The 17,775-nt window shown below is 47.3% G+C and overlaps 2 protein-coding genes across 23 annotated transcripts in view; one reads left to right on the top strand and one right to left on the bottom strand.

Annotated features, from left to right (window-relative positions):
* FBXO25 (F-box protein 25) overlaps nucleotides 1-4,093 on the top strand; it is a 99,020-nt gene extending 94,927 nt beyond the window's left edge. For both annotated transcript variants that reach the window (XR_009214724.1, XR_009214725.1), the window contains one exon: nucleotides 2,156-4,093. The gene's annotated coding sequence lies outside the window, so the exon portion shown is untranslated. The remainder of the gene's footprint in view (nucleotides 1-2,155) is intronic.
* TDRP (testis development related protein) overlaps nucleotides 1-17,775 on the bottom strand; it is a 103,041-nt gene that overhangs the window by 48,443 nt on the left and 36,823 nt on the right. For all 21 annotated transcript variants that reach the window (XR_009214727.1, XM_058443597.1, XM_058443596.1 and 18 more), the window contains one exon: nucleotides 1,172-1,275. Coding sequence is in view for 20 of the 21 variants with exons in the window: in XM_058443597.1 (XP_058299580.1) it covers nucleotides 1,172-1,275 (104 nt within the window). In the remaining variant the exon portion in view is untranslated. The remainder of the gene's footprint in view (nucleotides 1-1,171; nucleotides 1,276-17,775) is intronic.

The raw sequence follows: 17,775 nt of genomic DNA, 5'->3' as shown, positions 1-17,775 counted from the left end.
CCTCTCCTTCCAGATGCTGATGTATTAGCAGGTCGCCTGACAACCAGGGAACCAGTTTACCCATCCTCTACAGATGAAGAATGAAGGTGAAGTCACAGCTCTGCCAGGGCACGAAGGGCCACGTGTCTGTCCTCAGCGCACAAAAGTGCAGAGAAGCAGACCAGGGGGCCCACAGTCCTCAAACAAAAGCAAACTCTGTACTTGTAGACTCACCAGGATTCATCTTCTAATCAAAGAGCTTCCATACCACAAAGTAAATATGCCATTGGTATTATCATTGGGTAGTCACTGAACTTACATTTTCAACTTTACACTTTTTAAAAATTCTGAAACACTGATAATAAAGTAGCAAGGTCAGTTTAAATTTATTCAATTTTCTAAAATCTTTTACAGTTTACCAGTCAATGCGTTGCATTTTTAACAGTGGTTTTTTTTGGTTATTGTTGTCTTTGTCTTGTCTTGGTTTGATTTTTTTCTGAAACTACTAAAAATCTTAAGTGTGGCTACAGGCTGCTTTCAGGCTAATAAGTTCAATTTATAATTCTAAGTTATTTTCCACTTTTCTATAACCTTTCAGAATGCCAACAGAGACCCTCACGACCTTTTATCCAAAGTACATTTTTTTTTTGTCACCGAACAACACAACCCATTTCTTTGTTTTTTGTTGTTTTTTTTTTTTTTTTGAGACAGAGTCTTGCTCTGTTGCCTCCGTCTCCCACAGGTTCAAGCAATTCTCCTGCCTCAGCCTCCCGAGTAGCTGGGATTATAGGCACACCGCACCATTCCTGGCTAATTTCTGGGGGTTTTTTTTGTTTTTTTTAGTATAGACGGGGTTTCACCATGTTGGCCAGGCTGGTCTCGAACTCCTGACCTTGTGATCTGCCTGCCTTGGCCTCCCAAAGTGCTGGGATTACAGACATGAGCCACCGTGCCCAGCCCATTTCTGTTTATTCACAGGGGATGGATGTTAACTCCAAAGCACACATCATGAAGTCCATGACCATCTGCCACTCAACAGAGACAGACAGGGTGGGGAGGGAAACAGGGACTTGCCACGCCCCACAACGCATCCAGTTACACTGTATTTATGCCATCAAATCTTCATTTCCACCTCCTCAGTGACTTCCCCCCTCTCCTGAAATGATCATTTTCTTACACAGCTGTGACTTACCCTTTGGACTTGGGAGATTTACATCTTTCCAGGAGATGCTGCTCATCATCTTTATTAAACATTGAAGTCACTTCTTTCCAACCTCGGAAACTTGCTCCCTGAACCTAATAAAAGGTTAAGAAAAGTGTCAAATCTGATGTCATGAATCAACAGAACTCTGCTTTCTACTCCAATAACCATGGAGTTGAAATTTAGAAAAAAGAAGTGGCAGAGCTTACATCTTAGCTTTCCATACCTATGCGCACATAGTTTACTCCAATTAGCTACTAGTCATCTCAGCTGTTTTGGTATTATGGTCATAACAGCTTAACAGCTTATCAGTGATGCTGAGTAATGTAAATTTATTAATAGACTAGTCAATATTTTGCCTAAAATAGCTTATGAAAATGATGCTTAAAATCAGACAAAGCTTCCCTCACAAATAAGAATTAGGTCTTCTTAAAACTTGGGAGAGTGGGCTGGACATGGTGGCTCATACCTGAAATCCCAGCACTTTAGGAGGCCAAGGCAGGAGGATTACTTGAGCCCAGGAGTTCAAGACCAGCCTGGGGAACAAAGTGAGACCCCCATTGCTACAAAAAATACAAAAACTTAGCCAGGCATGGTGGTGCAAACCTGTAGTTTCAGATACTCAGGAAGCTGGGGTGGGAGGATCACTTGAGCCCCGGGAGGTCAAGGCTGCAGAGAACTGTGATCTCACCACTGCACTCCAGCCTGGGCAACAGAGCAAGACCCCATCTCAAAAAACAACAGCAACAACAACAAAACACGTAGGAGACTAACCTTTGAGAAGGTCATTACGAGAGGTCCCCTAGAAGGAGGGCTTCTCCAAGGTCCCCTGGAACAACTCTGCCACTACCTGTAAGCGTCAGCATCTCCATGGAGACAGTGACCCTTGCCCTAACCTCTGCAAGTATAGATTTCTGAGAAGAAATAATTTTGTTGGCTGTAAACAAATGATTTTGTACAATTTTTTCATTTCAGAAATCAAGATATAATAGCATCTTGGATACAACGAAATCCATCACTAAGAAGAAAGAATGGAGAAAACCATCTGAAAATCTGGCGTGTGTCAAGGGCCCTTCATATTCACTGATTAACATTTCCCAGGGTTCATCATCACATTGCTAGGGCTGGGAAGGGTCTCTCAGGGAGGAGAGCCAGCTTTAGAGCACTTTGCATTGTTAAAAATATAATACAAAAATAAAGCAATCCGGAAAGCTGAACTGAGGCTGCAGCATGACACTGATCCAAGACAAGGATAATGAATACAATTCAACCAACCCTTGGAGGTAACCCAGTGATTGCCAGGTGCAATGTCTGGGGATCTCCAGGGTGTAACACAGCCTTAGGAAGGGGCAAAGGGCAGAGACGACCCTGAAAACTAACCAGGAACTAAGGAGTCCCACTTTTACTTCCCATAGGCCAGACTCTCAACTCCCTGTCTGGGCAGAGGTCTGCATCCGTAGACAGGGGGACAGGCCCTCCAACAGCTGTGACTGGAGAGGCGTTTACAAATTAGATACTGGGATAGAAACATGATGGCAGTACCCACAGCAAAGAAACCATCACAGCAAAAAACACTGGGCATCAGGTATCAGCTTTCCACCTCACATGCTGCACAAAAACCTATCACACAACCCATGTCATGCTGACAGCTTTGGCACACTTGTATGCACATCAGGTAAAGGATTACATCTGATGCTCACGTCCCATGGCATGACACAGCACGTGGCAGGATCCTATCAAGAAGTCTCAATTAGGAACATAATTCTAGAGGCTGACCCATCTGGACTCTGGAGGAAGGACCATGTACAGTCACTATGTACCCAGCACTGTGCAATGCAATCTCCACCCACCACGTCCCTCACTGTGAGCAATGCCCCATGGGACAAACACAGTGAAGCTTCATGACCTTGGGGAACCTGGCTCATGCAAATGGCCAGGAAGCGAAGCCAGGGCTTAACCTAACGTCTCACTGCCAAGTTGTTATGTTCCCCATTCCCAGGCTTGCCATCTCCCAACACCATAAGCCTGTGCCTGACCCCTCCATGGACTGCCCACCCCTTCCTTTAATCTGTCATCACCACCTTCAGATGCTATTTGTTCCACACACCACCTGCGTGTCCTAAAGGTGTGATATGGGGTGGCTCTGTGTCCCTGCACAAGTCTCACGTCAAACCGTAATCCCCATGTGTCAGGGGAGGGACCTGGTGGGAGATGACTGGATCATGGGGGCAGATTTTCCTCTTGGTGTTCTCATGAGATCTGATCATTTAAAAGTGTGTGGCACCTGTCCTCTCTATCCTGCCGCCATGTAAGACATGCCCGGCTTTGCTGCCACATAAGATGGGCCTTGCTTCCATTTCTGCCATGATTGTAAGTTTCCTAGGCCTCTCCATCCATATAGAACTGTAAGTCAACCTCTTTTCTTTATAAATGACAGTCTCGGGTAATTCTTTATAGCAGTGTGAAAACAGACTAACAGAGAGAATTCGTACCAGAGGAGTGGGGTACTGCTATAAAGATACCTGAAAATGTGGAAGTGTCTTTGGAACTGGGTAATGGACAGAGGCTGGAATAGTTTGGAGGGTCCAGAAGAAGACTGGAAGATGTGGGAATGTTTGGAACTTCCTAGACACTTATTGAATGGTTCTGACCAAAATGCTGACAGTGATATGGACAATGAAGTCCAGGATGAGGTAGTCTCAAATGGAGATGAGGAACTTACTGGAAACTGGAGTAAAGGTCCCTCTTGCTCTGCCTTAGCAAAGAGACTGGTGGTATTTTGCCCCTGCCCTAGAGGTATGTGGAAACTTGAACTTGAGGGAGATGATTTAGAATATCTGGCAGAAGAAATTTCTAAGCAGCAAAGGGTTCAACATGTGGCCTGGGTGCTCCTAACAGCATACAGTTATATGTGTTCACAAAGAGATGGTCTGAAATTGAAACTTATGTTTAACAGGCAAGCAGAGCATACAAGTTTGGAAAATTTGCAGCCTGACCCTGCAAATGGTAGAAAAGAAAACCCTTTCTGGGAAGAAATTCAAGCTGCCAGCTGCAAAAATTTGAATAAGTAAAGAAGAGCCAATGTTAATTGCCAAGACAATGGGGAAAATGTCTCCAGGGCATTTCAGAGACCTTCATGGCAGCCCGTCCCATCACAGGTCCAGAGGCCTAGGAGGGAAAAATGGTTTCCTGGGCCAGGCCCAGGGTCCTGCTTCACTGTGCACCTCTGGACATGGTGTCCTCTGTCCCACCCGCTCCACCTCCAGCAGTGGCTAAATGGGGCAAAGGTATAGCTCCAGCCATGACTTCAGAAGGTGCAAAGCCCAAGCCTTGGTGGCTTCTATGTGGTATTGGGCCTGCAGGTCCACAGAAGGCAGGAGTTTGGGAGCCTCTGCCTCGATTTCAGAGGAGGTACGGAAATGGCTAGACGTCCAGGCAGAAGTCTTCTGCAAGGGTAGAGCCCTCAAGAAGAACCTCCACTAGGGCAGCATGAAAGGGAAATGTGGGGTTGCACCCCTCACACCGAGTCCCCACTGGAGTACTGCCTAGTGGAGCTGTGAGAAGAGGGCCACCGTCCTCCAGACCCCAGAATGGTAGGTCCACCAACAAGTTGAACCATGCACCTGAAAAAGCCATAGGCACTCAATGCCAGCCCGTGAAAGAAGTCAAATGGGGCTGTACCCTGCAGAGCCACAGGGTCTGTGGAGATGCCCAATGCCTTGGAAGCCCACCCCTTGCATCAGCATGCCCTGGATATGAGACATGGCATGTAAAGAGATTATTTTGGAACTTTAGCATTTAATGACTGCCCTGCTGGGTTTCAGACTGTAGCCCCTTGGTTTTGGCCAATTTTTCCCTTTTGTTGTGGGTGCATTTACCCAACGCCTGCACCTCCATTGTGTCTTTAAAGTAACTAACTTGTTTTTGATTTTACAGGCTCATAGGCAGAAGAGACTTACCTTGTCTCAGATGAGACTTTGGACTTGACTTTTGAGTTAATGCTGGAATGAGTTAAGATTTTGGGGGACCGTTGGGAAGGTATGACTCGTTTTGAAATGTAAGAAGGACATTACATTTGAGAGGGGCCAGGGGCAGAATGATGTGGTTTGTCTCGTGTCCCCACCCAAATTTTGTGTCAAACTATAATCCCCACATGTCAGGGGAGGGAGCTGGTGGGACGTGACTGGATCATGGAAGCAGATTTCCCCCTTACTGTTCTCGTAATAGTGAGTTCTCACAAGATCTGATCATTTAAAAGTCTGTGGCACGTCCCTCTTCTCTCTCACCTGCCAGCATGTAAGATGTGCCTTGCTTTCCCTTCGCCTCCTTACATAAGTTTCCTCAGGCCTCCCCAGCCACATGGAACTGTGAGTCAATTAAACCTCTTTTCTTTATAAATTACCCAGTCTCAGGAAGTTCTTTACAGCAGTGTGTAAATGGACTAATACAAGGTGATTCCCCTAATATTCCATTTCTGATATCATAAGGAAAATAAACAGGAAATGAGAATTACTGAAATATAAATTATTACCTAGTGTTTCCATTGAAATTATTAGGAATAAGATGCCAAAAAAAATAGTCTCTAGTTTATGAACTTCAAACAATGTCTCTTTTTTTTTTGGAGACAGGGTCTCTCTCTGTCACCCAGGCGGGAGCGCAGTGGCATGATCACGGCTCACTGCAGCCTCAACCTCCCAGGCTTGACTGATCCTCCTACCTCAGGCTACCAACTACAGGCATGCACCATGATGCCCAGCTAATTTTTGTATTTTTTGTAGAGATGGGATCAAACAGATGTCAGTGAAGAAGAAAAACCTACAAATAAAATGTACTCAGAGAGAAAAGTTTTCTAGAAATGAAATAAACAGTGAATGTGCAGAACAAAAAGGGTAAGTGGATGGTCTTCACTTAGATCCAGAAGTACAAATGTACGGTTGCAGTATCTGGGGGCAGGGGAAGGTGAAACACACCAAGTTATGGGATTACAAAGAACAGGCCAGTAAGGCTCCCAGCAAGCCTCAGCACACAGAGCTCTTGCTGTTCCCGCTCACCGGCCAGTGTCACCAGACTGAAGGTTTTCCACCGAAGAGTGCCCTTTGTGAAGCTGACGGCCTTTCAGCCTGTGCGTTCTGCAATGCCTGGCTTACTACAGCATGCACTGCTGGCATCTGATGTCTCCAGACAGAACTGAAGCACACGGGGAACCAATGTTCCTTTGCGAGGCCAGAGATTTGCTATTTCCTGTGCACTCTGGGCCTCCTTATCCTCTTCCACCAACTTCTTCACTGTTTAAAAAACGTTCATTCATAAATTTTTAGTCTTTCTCACACATAAGCTTTCCAAAAGTCCCAGGGGAGCTTTGGGACTTCTATGGTTTTCTGGACCATTCTTCGGTAATGCTCTTCTCACCAGGAGCCAAAGAGTTAACTGGCTCATTCTGTGTGACAGTAAATCTTCTGAGGTGTAAGCATCTGTCAGAGATCATTGAATTGGTACATTCCACTAGATTTTGGTGGCAAGGAGGAGTGGTTTCCTGATGAGTGACCGGTGTTTTTCCTGGGAGCCACTTTCTGTTCCTGGCCTTCGGAGATGTCATCGCCAACCTGCCTTGAGAGCTCTTACCTGCTGGCTGAGCAGAACAACAGCCACCCACCCAAGGACTAAACACAGGCCACAGAAAGTGCCCTGGACAGCACCCAATGCTGACAGCAGAAGTCACGTAAATGCTCTAAATGCCTGAGTTTAACGAAGACGACAGTGACGGTAACGGCTCAGGCTCCCAGAGCTTCTCAGGAATTGAGACGCAGAGCGTCTTGGGCCACAAGCCATCTCAGAACATAGGCAAACAAAGAACATCCATTTAGGGATATCAGGTGACCCACACCCTCCCCACCCAAACCCCAGTGACATCTAGACAGTCATCTATTCATGCAGTGAATATTACCAAACCCATGAGACTAGAACTCACTCAAAGCTAAAGCAGCACTGCTACAGGGTCTCCCTGGCCTACAGGCCAAAGATTTAGGCCTCAGACCTAACGGCAAATCTGTAACACACTAGCGAATAAAATCACCACCCAAAGAAGCATCTTAAAATGTGATCTTCAGAAAGCCCAACGCACATCACACAGGCTCTCCGGAGAGTCAGTGCCCGTGGCTTGAACACAACTCACCTCTGCACACCAACACCCTCCTGCTTTTACGGGTATCTGCTGGCTTCCAGTGGCTCGCCCTTCTCCCCACTTCCTTTGCCTTCAAATCTCTCTTTTCTATTTTGTTCTTACTGTGATATACACAAATGCCCTTATCCTCTAGGCAGTGCAGCAATGTGCAAAGGGAACAGCTCCTTCTCCCTTCTGACTTCACTTGCCCTTGGGATAAGGAAGTCTCAGGGCCCACCCAGAGTCTGAGCCCCACAAACCTCACACTCAAGCATCTGGCCGCCTGCTAGGCAGGCCAGCCACCACCCGCAGCACGCTAGTCTTGAGGAGGCCAGCCTTCTTCCTTAGAAGAAAGCCTCGATCTCCCGTTTCCGCATAGAATTTTTCAGGAATTCCACCCTTTGAACACCACACTGGGCTGGCAGTAGAACCCACATTTTCAGCTGTGTGGTCTCCACTGACCACACCAGTGTCCCTGTAGCACCTGGATGGCTGCTGCACATCCCATCAGATGACCCTTGAGCTGGGACTCCATCCCACCACCAGCTTCCTGAGCCCCTGCTCTAACATGTGCCTCCATGGAGAACAAGTAAGGGAATCCCTCTCTACTGCCAGGTGAGCAATTAGAAGAGGCTGGAGTCCTAGAAGGTGCACAAATAGACATGATCGAAGTGTGAGCATGAGGAGTGCTGCGAGGCCACCACTCATCCACTATGCGGGCAGAAAGAATCCACCAAAACCAGACACCTCGGTCTGCACCTGTAATCTCCCACATTTCCCTCTGAGCATCCCCCAGGAAGGAAGCAGGGAAAGTCCTGGCCTGGGCACTCTGCTCCCGTAGCAAGGCTGGCCCTCGAGGTGGGGTTCCTGAAGGGTGCAGGGAGGACACAGACATGGTCCTCAGGTGGACAAAATCTTAGGTGGTGTCAGCATAAGTGCTGCTCATGGTATGGGGCATGAAGAAAGTTCTCCTGTTCCGCGAGCAGAGCCCTGTAGAGTCTGTTCTATGGCAAGGCAGAAAAAACCCAAACACCTCTTGGGGACCAGGAAGAATGATGGTAAAACATTCTTTAAAACTAGCATTCAATTCAGAGAGAAAGTGACATCCAAAACAATGAAGACAGATGAGATGTGCCGTAAAACGCTGGTGATGACCAAGAAATTAGGCCACAGAAATGAGAAAGTAAGTTTCTGTACAAAACAAAGAAAAATTATTTTTCCTGTTTTAGCGATACTTTAGTTGTAAAAAAAAGTGCTTCATGCTTCATGAAGAAAAACTATGAAATATTGTAAAGAAAATTAATATCCATAATTTACCAAAATTATTCCTGTTAGGTTAAATGGCAGCGTCTTATCGAAAATGTGCGGAGAGGCCAGGACCTCTGGCTGGCACTGAATACACAGGGAGCCACAGACCTGGTCCACAGGCCCCACCAGCGCGCACGTCCAGATCCTGTCCATGAGCACAGAGCTTGGGCGTGGCAACCCTGAAGGCTTTGTTCAGAAGAACTGAACCTGCCAATCTTCACCTCCTATAATCAGAAAACAGACACTCATCTAACCAAGTGACACTCTCGGAAGTGCCATCCTTCATACTTAATCTCACAATTTGTAATCTTGAAATCTTAAAACGTCCAAGATACAGTGTCATTTGCGTTTTCTCCTATTTTCCATCAAACGTAAAATTCAAGCATTAAGTTCTGAATTTTCCCAATAAAGCAGATGGAAATTTCTCCTTTTGCCACAGGAAGGGCAGGTGTATCGGACCCTGGCCCTGGGAGAAAGCCTCCAGGCTGATCCCTGCAACTCTGGGTCCTGACGACCAGGGCAGGAAAAAGCACAGCAAGGCTGAACAGTGACACCTAAGACCATCCCAATAATGTGGGCAAGACCAGGAAGTGTTACATCAAAGTACCTGTGAAGGACAGAATCCAGCGAGAGGGTTAACAAGAACATCAGCAGGCCGGGTGCGGTGGCTCACGCCTGTAATCCCAGCACTCTGGGAGGCTGAGGTGGGCGGATCATGAGGTCAGGAGATCGAGACCATCCTGGCTAACATGGTGAAACCCCGTCTCTACTAAAAATACAAAAATTAGCCGGGCATGGTGGTGGGCGCCTGTAGTCGCAGCTACTCAGGAGGCTGAGACAGGAGAATGGCATGAACCCCGGGAGGCGGAGCTTGCAGTGAGCAGAGATCGCACCACTGCACTCCAGCCTGGGCGACAGAGCGAGGCACCATCTCAAAAAAAAAAAAAAAAAAAAAAAAGAACAAGAACATGAGCATAACGCTCGGGTCAGCTCAGTGCATGCCACATAACCTGCACCTACCAGTTCAGTCCAGAGTCCATGTAATTTTGGTATTTAAATATAAAACGAATTTCCTAGTATAATTCTTTTGTTTTGTCTTTTTGAGACGGAGTCTTTCTCTGTTGCCCAGGCTGGAGTGCAGTGGCGTGATCTTGGCTCACTGCAACATCCACCTCCCAGGTTCAAGCGATTCTCCTGCCTCAGCCTCCTGAGTAGCTGGTATTACAGGCGATGGCCACCACACCCAGCTAATTTTTGTATTTTTAGTAGAGATGGGGTTTCACTGTGTTGGCCCGGCTGGTCTCAAACTCCTGCCTTCAAGTGATCCAACTGCCTCAGCCTCCCAAAGTGCTGGGATTACAGGCATGAGCCACCGCACCCGGCCCTTTCCTGGTACACGTTTTAAAGGTATTTAAAATCATAGGTCAGGGGAAAAGAAAAAACCTTTGTTAGGCCAGGTATCCCAATTTCTCATCAGGAACACTCTGCATCACAGCAGGGTGACCGTGTGCAGTGCCAGCATGGGACTCGATACAGACGGTTTGCTGTTATCAACCACATGGGACTCGATACAGACGGTTTGCTGTCATCAACCACATGGGACTTGATACAGACGGTTTGCTGTTATCAACCACATGGCACTGGCATCCTTGCAGTCATGGGCCCACGAATACAGCTCTTTGTGAAGACGAAAAAAGGGGAATGTGGAAGGAGCTGTACACGACCCTGACCCACCCTCTCCAAAGCCCACCCCCAGAACAGTACAGGACAAAGGCTTAGCGCTGGCATTCAGTGTCTTAAATCTGTTTTAGGGGTGGTGACGTGGCGAGGGAGGACTCTGGGAAGAGTGAAAGCACAGGCCCCAGGCCTCTTCTTGGCATCGCCATTGGCTACCACCTCCCATCTTCCTGAATACTGTGGAAATGCTGTGATCCTGGGAACAGAAAACACAGTGCCCCCAACAGGCTAAGGTTTCAATTACGTACAACAAAAAGGGACAGAACAGCTTAGTCTTCTTTCATCCCTTCTAAATTTTGGAACTCACAGTGAACTTATCTTTAAACACACCGAAGCTATTGAGAAACTGGCCATTCTGGAAAACATTGGTTGCTGAACCCAGTCCTGACATCCAGGTCAAACTGTGAGACCAAATCCCACAGTCATCAGACGAGACCCATCAGGCCACAGGAAAGCCCGCAGCCATGTTCACCAAATTGCAGGGTGCCGGGCCAAGGACCCTTCAGGGTGTGGTGGGGCTAAGCAGCCATAGAGAGACCAGGCTCCCACCGGAGGGGCTGCTGGTCTGACCCCCAGCCTGCCTGCACACAGTCTGACTCAAAAAACTAGCTCGGGTGACCTAGACACACCTCAGCACACATAAACATGGAACCCAGAGCCAAGCACTAGGACCTACGCCCACCTCAGCACACGCCAACATGGAATCCAGAGCCACACACTGGAACCCGTGCCCACCTCAGCACGTGTCAACACGGAATCCAGAGCCACACACTGGAACCCGTGCCCACCTCAGCACGTGTCAACATGGAATCCAGAGCCACGCACTGGAACCCATGCCCACCTCAGCACGCGTCAACATGGAATCCAGAGCCATGCATTGGAACCCATGCCCACCTCAGCACGCGTCAACATGGAATCCAGAGCCACACACTGGAACCAATGCCCACCTCAACATGCACCAACACGGAATCCACAGCCATGCATCGGAATCCATGCCCACCTCAGCATGCATCAACATGGAATACAGAGCCACACATTGGAACCAATGCCCACCTCAACATGCACCAACACAGAATCCAGAGCCACACATCGGAACCCGTGCCCACCTCAGCACGCGTCAACATGGAATCCAGAGCCGCACATCAGAACCAATGCCCACCTCAGCATGCATCAACACGGAATCTAGAGCCACGCACCAGAACCTGTACCCACCTCAGTACGCGCCCAACACGGAATCCAGAGCCACACACACTGGAACCAATGCCCACCTCAGCACATGTCAACATGGAATCCAGAGCTGCACATCAGAACCAATGCCTACCTCAGCCCGCACCAACACAGAATCCACAGCCACACATCAGAACCCATGCCCACCTCAGCACACACCAACATGGAATCCAGAGCCACACACAAAGGAACCAATGCCCACCTCAGCACGCATCAACACGGAATCCAGAGCCACACAAGGGCAACCCACGCCCACCTCAGCACACGCCAACACGGAATCCAGAGCCACACACAATGGAACCAATGCCCACCGCAGCATGTGTCAACACAGAATCCAGAGCCACGCATCAGAATCCATGCCCACCTCAGCACATGCCAACACAGAATCCAGAGCCACACAAGGGTAACCCACACCCACCTCAGCATGCACCAACACAGAATCCAGAGTCACGTGTTGCAACCCAGTCCACCTGAGTCTGCCCTGGGTTCTGACATCAGCCCTGTCACTGGTTGCTCAGTCCCCTCATCTGTCAGATGCCAGCTGTGTGACTTCCAGGAGTTGTTTTTCCTCCTGTTAATTTCTGCAAACACATCTTTTAAAAACAAAAGGAGGACTGGTCTCATAAAAGGCCCCACTGCAGCACTGGGTCTTGTGTTTCCTTTGATATGCTCCAGACAGCATGTTTTGGGTAGTGTTTTCTTTTTCGCTGAGTTTTAACCTGAGGGTGCAGCAATAAAGCATTTATTTCAAGAGTCCTGAAGTCAGTAGGGGGAGGCAGGGGAAGGGCCTAGAGCAGTCCAGGAGCCCCTAAGAAACCCACTCACCAAGTGAAGTGAGAACTGACCCCCTTCCCTGCAGGAGGGATCCAGTTTGCAGAATGTTCAAAGAGGCAGACTCCGGGCTCTGCCACAAACCCTGATTCGCAGACACAGAGTCCAAACCTTAAAACCACTCATGTTCAGTATCTGCAGTTTTGGGAATAAGAAGTCACCACTCCAGCCCTGTTTGGTGAACTGGCAATTCTTGTAAGAATCACCAGGTTACAATTTGGGTCAACAGACTTTGCCATTTATTTCACAACAGTCAATCTGAAGATCTTGATGCCAGTTAAGTTTGAACACACCAGAAACTGGCATTCAAGACAGTCATCGAGACAAATGAACATGTGTGCTCTGCTCATTCGCATTTCAGAACCCAGACTTATAAATTCATTCTAAGCTCATGAGGGTCATTATTAATCATTTCTCATTCTGAAAAACTTCTACCTATATCCTTTTCAAGATACATATTTGGAAGGATTTGGGGAATAGGGAAAGGGGAACTTTTCTTCCCACACCGTTTTTAACAAAGTATTTTGATGAAATAAAAATATTTCATACATGATGACTTCGTATTCAATTTACAAAAACAATACACATAACCTTCAGATAATTTTGTATGCCTGATAAAAACAAACATTAATTACTACATTTGGAATTACTTATGTAATCTGAAACCAAAAACTCTCAACACTGCCTACCTGCAAACGGACCCACAGACCTAAAACAGCTAAAGCCACCCTTGGTACAAATATTCTTTTGTTTAGCAGATTTGTAAAGAACTGAAAAGGATTAATTCTGTAAGTGCATTAACTATACAAGTCCACAAATACCTCTGCCACCAAGTGTTAAAGCAGTTTTAATAACAGGTTCAATATGAGTCTTGTGAAACAGGGGTGGGAAGGATCTTTTAAAAGGACAAATATTGTTTTTCACAATATTGAAGATGTGTAAAATTTCTCGTCTGTTCTTATAAAACTAGAACAAGCAATCCTGATGAAGAAACATACTCCATGACTACTGCGAACCGAAATCCAGACTGCAGGTGCAGGAGGGTTGCTAGAAATACCTCAGATGGGAACTTAACCCATGGCCAGAAGCCAGTGTCAGCTTCCATCAACTTCCAGCCATTTCCCATGAAGGCCCTGAAGATCTCCGGCCACAGCAGTGGGAACGCATGGCCAACAAAAACCAATGCCATCTGTCAGTGCTTCACTGAGACTTTAGGTTGACAACAGTAAGAAAAATGATTGTTCTCACAGCCAGGCTTGTGTGTACCGGAAGGGAAATTGTGAGCTGCTATGTAAACACCCTCCAAAGAACATGAAAAACCCTCAAACTGCAGGGTCCAGAGGCAGCCACACAAACCCTCAAATCACACCCAAAGTCAGCACAAAGGCAGCCACACAAACCCTCAAATCACACCCAAAGTCAGCATGATGGCAGCCACACAAACCCTCAAATCACACCCAAAGTCAGCACGTAGGCAGCCATACAAACCCTCAAATCACACCCAAAGTCAGCACAAAGGCAGCCACCCAAACCCTCAAATCACACCCAACGTCAGCACATAGATACCAACTTGCTAGCTTCACCCAGTGCCAGCCACGACAGGGTCCCTAAGCAGCAGGGTAGTGGGAGCTGTCTGGAAATGCGGGCATGGACACCACTGTGGCCTAACGGCTGCGGGTCTGGGTGTCCTCTTTCTCCTCACCCATTCGGCCATGGCCGCTCTCCACTGCCACATAGACAGAGGGGCAGAGCCACATGAACACTATTTTTTCAAGAAACGAATACTCCAGATTTCCCTGTTTTTGCTGTAAGAAAATTGAAATTACTTCAACAACAACAACAACAAAAGTACACACATGTAGGATCTCTGGAAATGCTCCCAAGGGCAAACAGTAAGTGAAGAAATATCTATTCAAGAAAATTCTTAAACATTTGGTACAAAAGATGGGCAACCAAGATCATTTACCCTCCCGGCTCAGGTGGGTGGGGAGAATCTACTCAGGACAGCCACAGCCAACAGCACAGGCTCCCTGTCACTCCAGCTCCAAGTGGGACGACTTTCATCCCAGGAGGAACTGGACTTCACCATTTCACATGCTGTCCCCAGCTGCCTGTGGCTGACGCTAAGCCCCAGCTGAATGCTACAGAGAGGTGAGGACTCCCTTCTTCCAGCCCCACTCACGGGAAGGAGGCGTTGCTGTGCATGTGCTGCACTGCCAACAGTGGAGCCCTGATCACCCTTTCTGGGCTCGAGAGGTGATGGTTCCGCCCCAGGAGAAGCAAGCTGATATGACTCCCCACTACGGCAAATGCTCAGTTCCCAGAGCAGGACTGTCACTGGGAGAGCAGCTTGCCTTTGTCCCCATCCCCAGCTCCAGAGCCTTGGTTGAGAGACGTCCCTGGTGGAGAAGCAGGACATAAAGCAGACGGCTATGGACCAGCACTAACCTTCAGAGCTGTGGAAGACACAATCTCTTTCCAAAGGAGCCCACTTCATTTGCACAGAGTGTGGAGAAGTTTAAACATAAGGGAGCTCTTAGGAACATTGGAGTTTGTGGTGAAGTGCAATGCGGAGGTATTAGTCCATTCTCACACTGCTATAAAGAATAACACCTGGGACTGGGTAATTATAAAGGAAAGAGGTTTAACTGACTCACAGTTCTGCAAGCTTAACAGGAAGCATGGCTGGGAAGCTTTGGGAAACTTACAGTCAGGGCAGAAGGCAAAGGGGAGGCAGGCACCTTCTTCACCAGGCAGCAGGAGGGAGGATGAGCGTGCACAGGAAGAACTGCCACTTTAAAACCATCAGATCTCGTAAGACTCACTGACTATCATGAGAACAGTGTGGGGGAGACTGCCCCCATAATCCAATCACTTCCCTCCCTCAACATGTGGTGACTGCAATTCTAGATGAGATTTGCGTGGGGACACAGAGCCAAGCCATATCAGAAGGAGATTTGACACAAGGCTAACCTGTAGGCTGCTGGCTTTCAGGGAAGAACTAGGGAATAAGACAGCTGGAAGGATCCTTCTTGGGGTCAGAGCAAATATCAAGCAAGGACCTCAAACTATTCCTTCACAGAAGCCAAAATTTGATTGGATTCATTTGCAGAGCAATGCATGCCCCAGGACATTTTTTAAACCATAGAGCAATCAGCAGCAATTACTGGAATTTAGCAGCTGCATGTGGTCACAGACAGAGGAAGAAAGCCTGCCATACCTCCATCATCCCAGGTAAGAGGGGCCACACCCAACAATGCCCTGCCCCACCAGGAGCCACATCATGAGCTAAACACCACTGGGGGCAGGGTGGAGAACTGACTTCTCTAAAATAATCCAGCCAATCACTAAGCAAATAAACAGGCAAATAACAGCAACAATGAGAAAGGGGGAACAGTCAGTACCCAGAGTTGCTACAATGTATCATCCAAAATGTCCAGTTTCTAACCAGTGGGCACTAGGATTAACACCTGGGTGACAAAATAATCTGTACAACAAACTCCCATGACACGAGTTTACCTATATAACAAACTTTCACCTGTACTATTTAACTTAAAGTTAAAAAATAAAAATAAAATATATAAAGCATCCCATTTCAACAAAAAGTTTTGACGCAGCCAAAGAAAAAGGAAGGCATAACCCATACATCAGAAAACACCAGCAGGCAACACAAACTGCCAGATCTGTGGTCTTAACAGAAGAAGACTTCAAAGAACCATTATAAACATGTTAACAAAGCTAAAGGAAAGTATGATAAAGACGTAAAGGAAGGTATGATGGCAATGTTGCATTAAAGAGAGAATGCCAGTAAAGAGACAGAAATTATCAAGAAGAACCAACTGGAATTTCTACCGATGAAAAGTATAATACATGAAATAAAAAATTCACTAAAGGAGCTTTACAGTAGATTTTAATTTAGAGAAGAAAAAATCAAGTGAACTTGAAGACAAATTGCTACAGATAATATGTGTATTAGTTCATTTTCACATTGCTATAAAGAACTGCCCAAGACTGGGTAATTTATAAAGAAAAGCAGTTTAATTGACTCAGTTCCACATGGCTGGGAAGGCCTCAGGAAACTTAACAAAAACGGTGGAAGGCAGAAGGTAAAGGCACATCTAATATGGCAGCACGCAAGACAGAGAGCAAATGAGTGAAGGGGGAAGACCCCCTTATAAAACCATCAGATCTCATGAGAACTCACTCACTATCGCAAGAACAGCATGTGGGAAACCACCACCATGATCCAATCACCTCTCACCAGGTCCTGCCCTTGATACACTGGGATTATGGGAATTACAATTCAAGATGAGATTTGGGTGGGGACACAGAGCCAAAGCATATCATTCCACCCCTGGCCCCTCCCAAATCTCATTTTTTTCACTTTTCAAGACATTATACCTTCTCAACAGTTCCCCAAAGTCTTAATTCATTTCAGAATTAACTCAAAAGTCCAAATCCAAAGTCTCATCTGAGACAAGGCAAGTTCCTTTTGCCTAAGAGCCTGTGAAATCAAAAGCAAGCGAGTTACTTCCTAGATACAATGGAGATACAGACATTGGGTAAACGTTCCTGCTTCAAATGGGAGAACCTGGCCAAAACAAAGGGGCTACAGGCCCCATGTAGGCCCAAAATCCAATGACGCACTCACTATATCTTAAAGCTCCAAAACAATCTCCTTTGACTCCATGTCTCACAAATCCAGCTCATGCTGATGCAAGAGATGGGCTCCTACCACCTTGGGCAGCTCCACCCCTGTGGCTTTGCAGGGTATGGCCCCCTGGCCCCAGCTGCTTTCATGGCTGCTATTGAGTGTCTGCAGCTTTTCCAGGCATATGGTGCAAACTGTCAGTGGATCTACCATTCTGGGATCTGAGGATGGTGGCCCTTTTTTCACAGTTACACTAGACAATACCCCAGAGGGGACTCTGTGTGGGGGCTCCAACCCCACATTTCCCTTCCATACTGGCCCAGCAGAGGTTCTCCATGAGGGCTCTGCCCCTGCAGCAAACTTCTTTCTGGACATCCAGGTGTTTCCACACATCTCTGAAATCTAGCCAGAGGTTCTCAAACCTCAATTCTTCACTTCGGTGCAATCACAGGACCAACACCAACTGGAAGCAGCCAAGGACTGGGGCTTGCACACTCTGAAGCAATGGCCTGAGCTGTACCTTGGTCCCTTTTCTCCATAGCTGGAGCAGGTGGGAGGCAGGACACCAAGTACCAGGCTACACACAGCAGGGGAGCCCTGGATCTGGCTCATCTGGCCCATTTTTTCCTCCTGGCCTCCAGGCCTGTGATGAGAGGGGCTGCCACAAAGGTCTCTGACATG

The sequence above is a fragment of the Hylobates moloch genome, unplaced genomic scaffold (genome assembly GCF_009828535.3).
Source record: "Hylobates moloch isolate HMO894 unplaced genomic scaffold, HMol_V3 SCAFFOLD_8, whole genome shotgun sequence".
Lineage (NCBI taxonomy): Eukaryota > Metazoa > Chordata > Mammalia > Primates > Hylobatidae > Hylobates > Hylobates moloch.
Note: the sequence above shows the minus strand (reverse complement) of the source record. Positions and strands in the feature narration are given on the sequence as shown.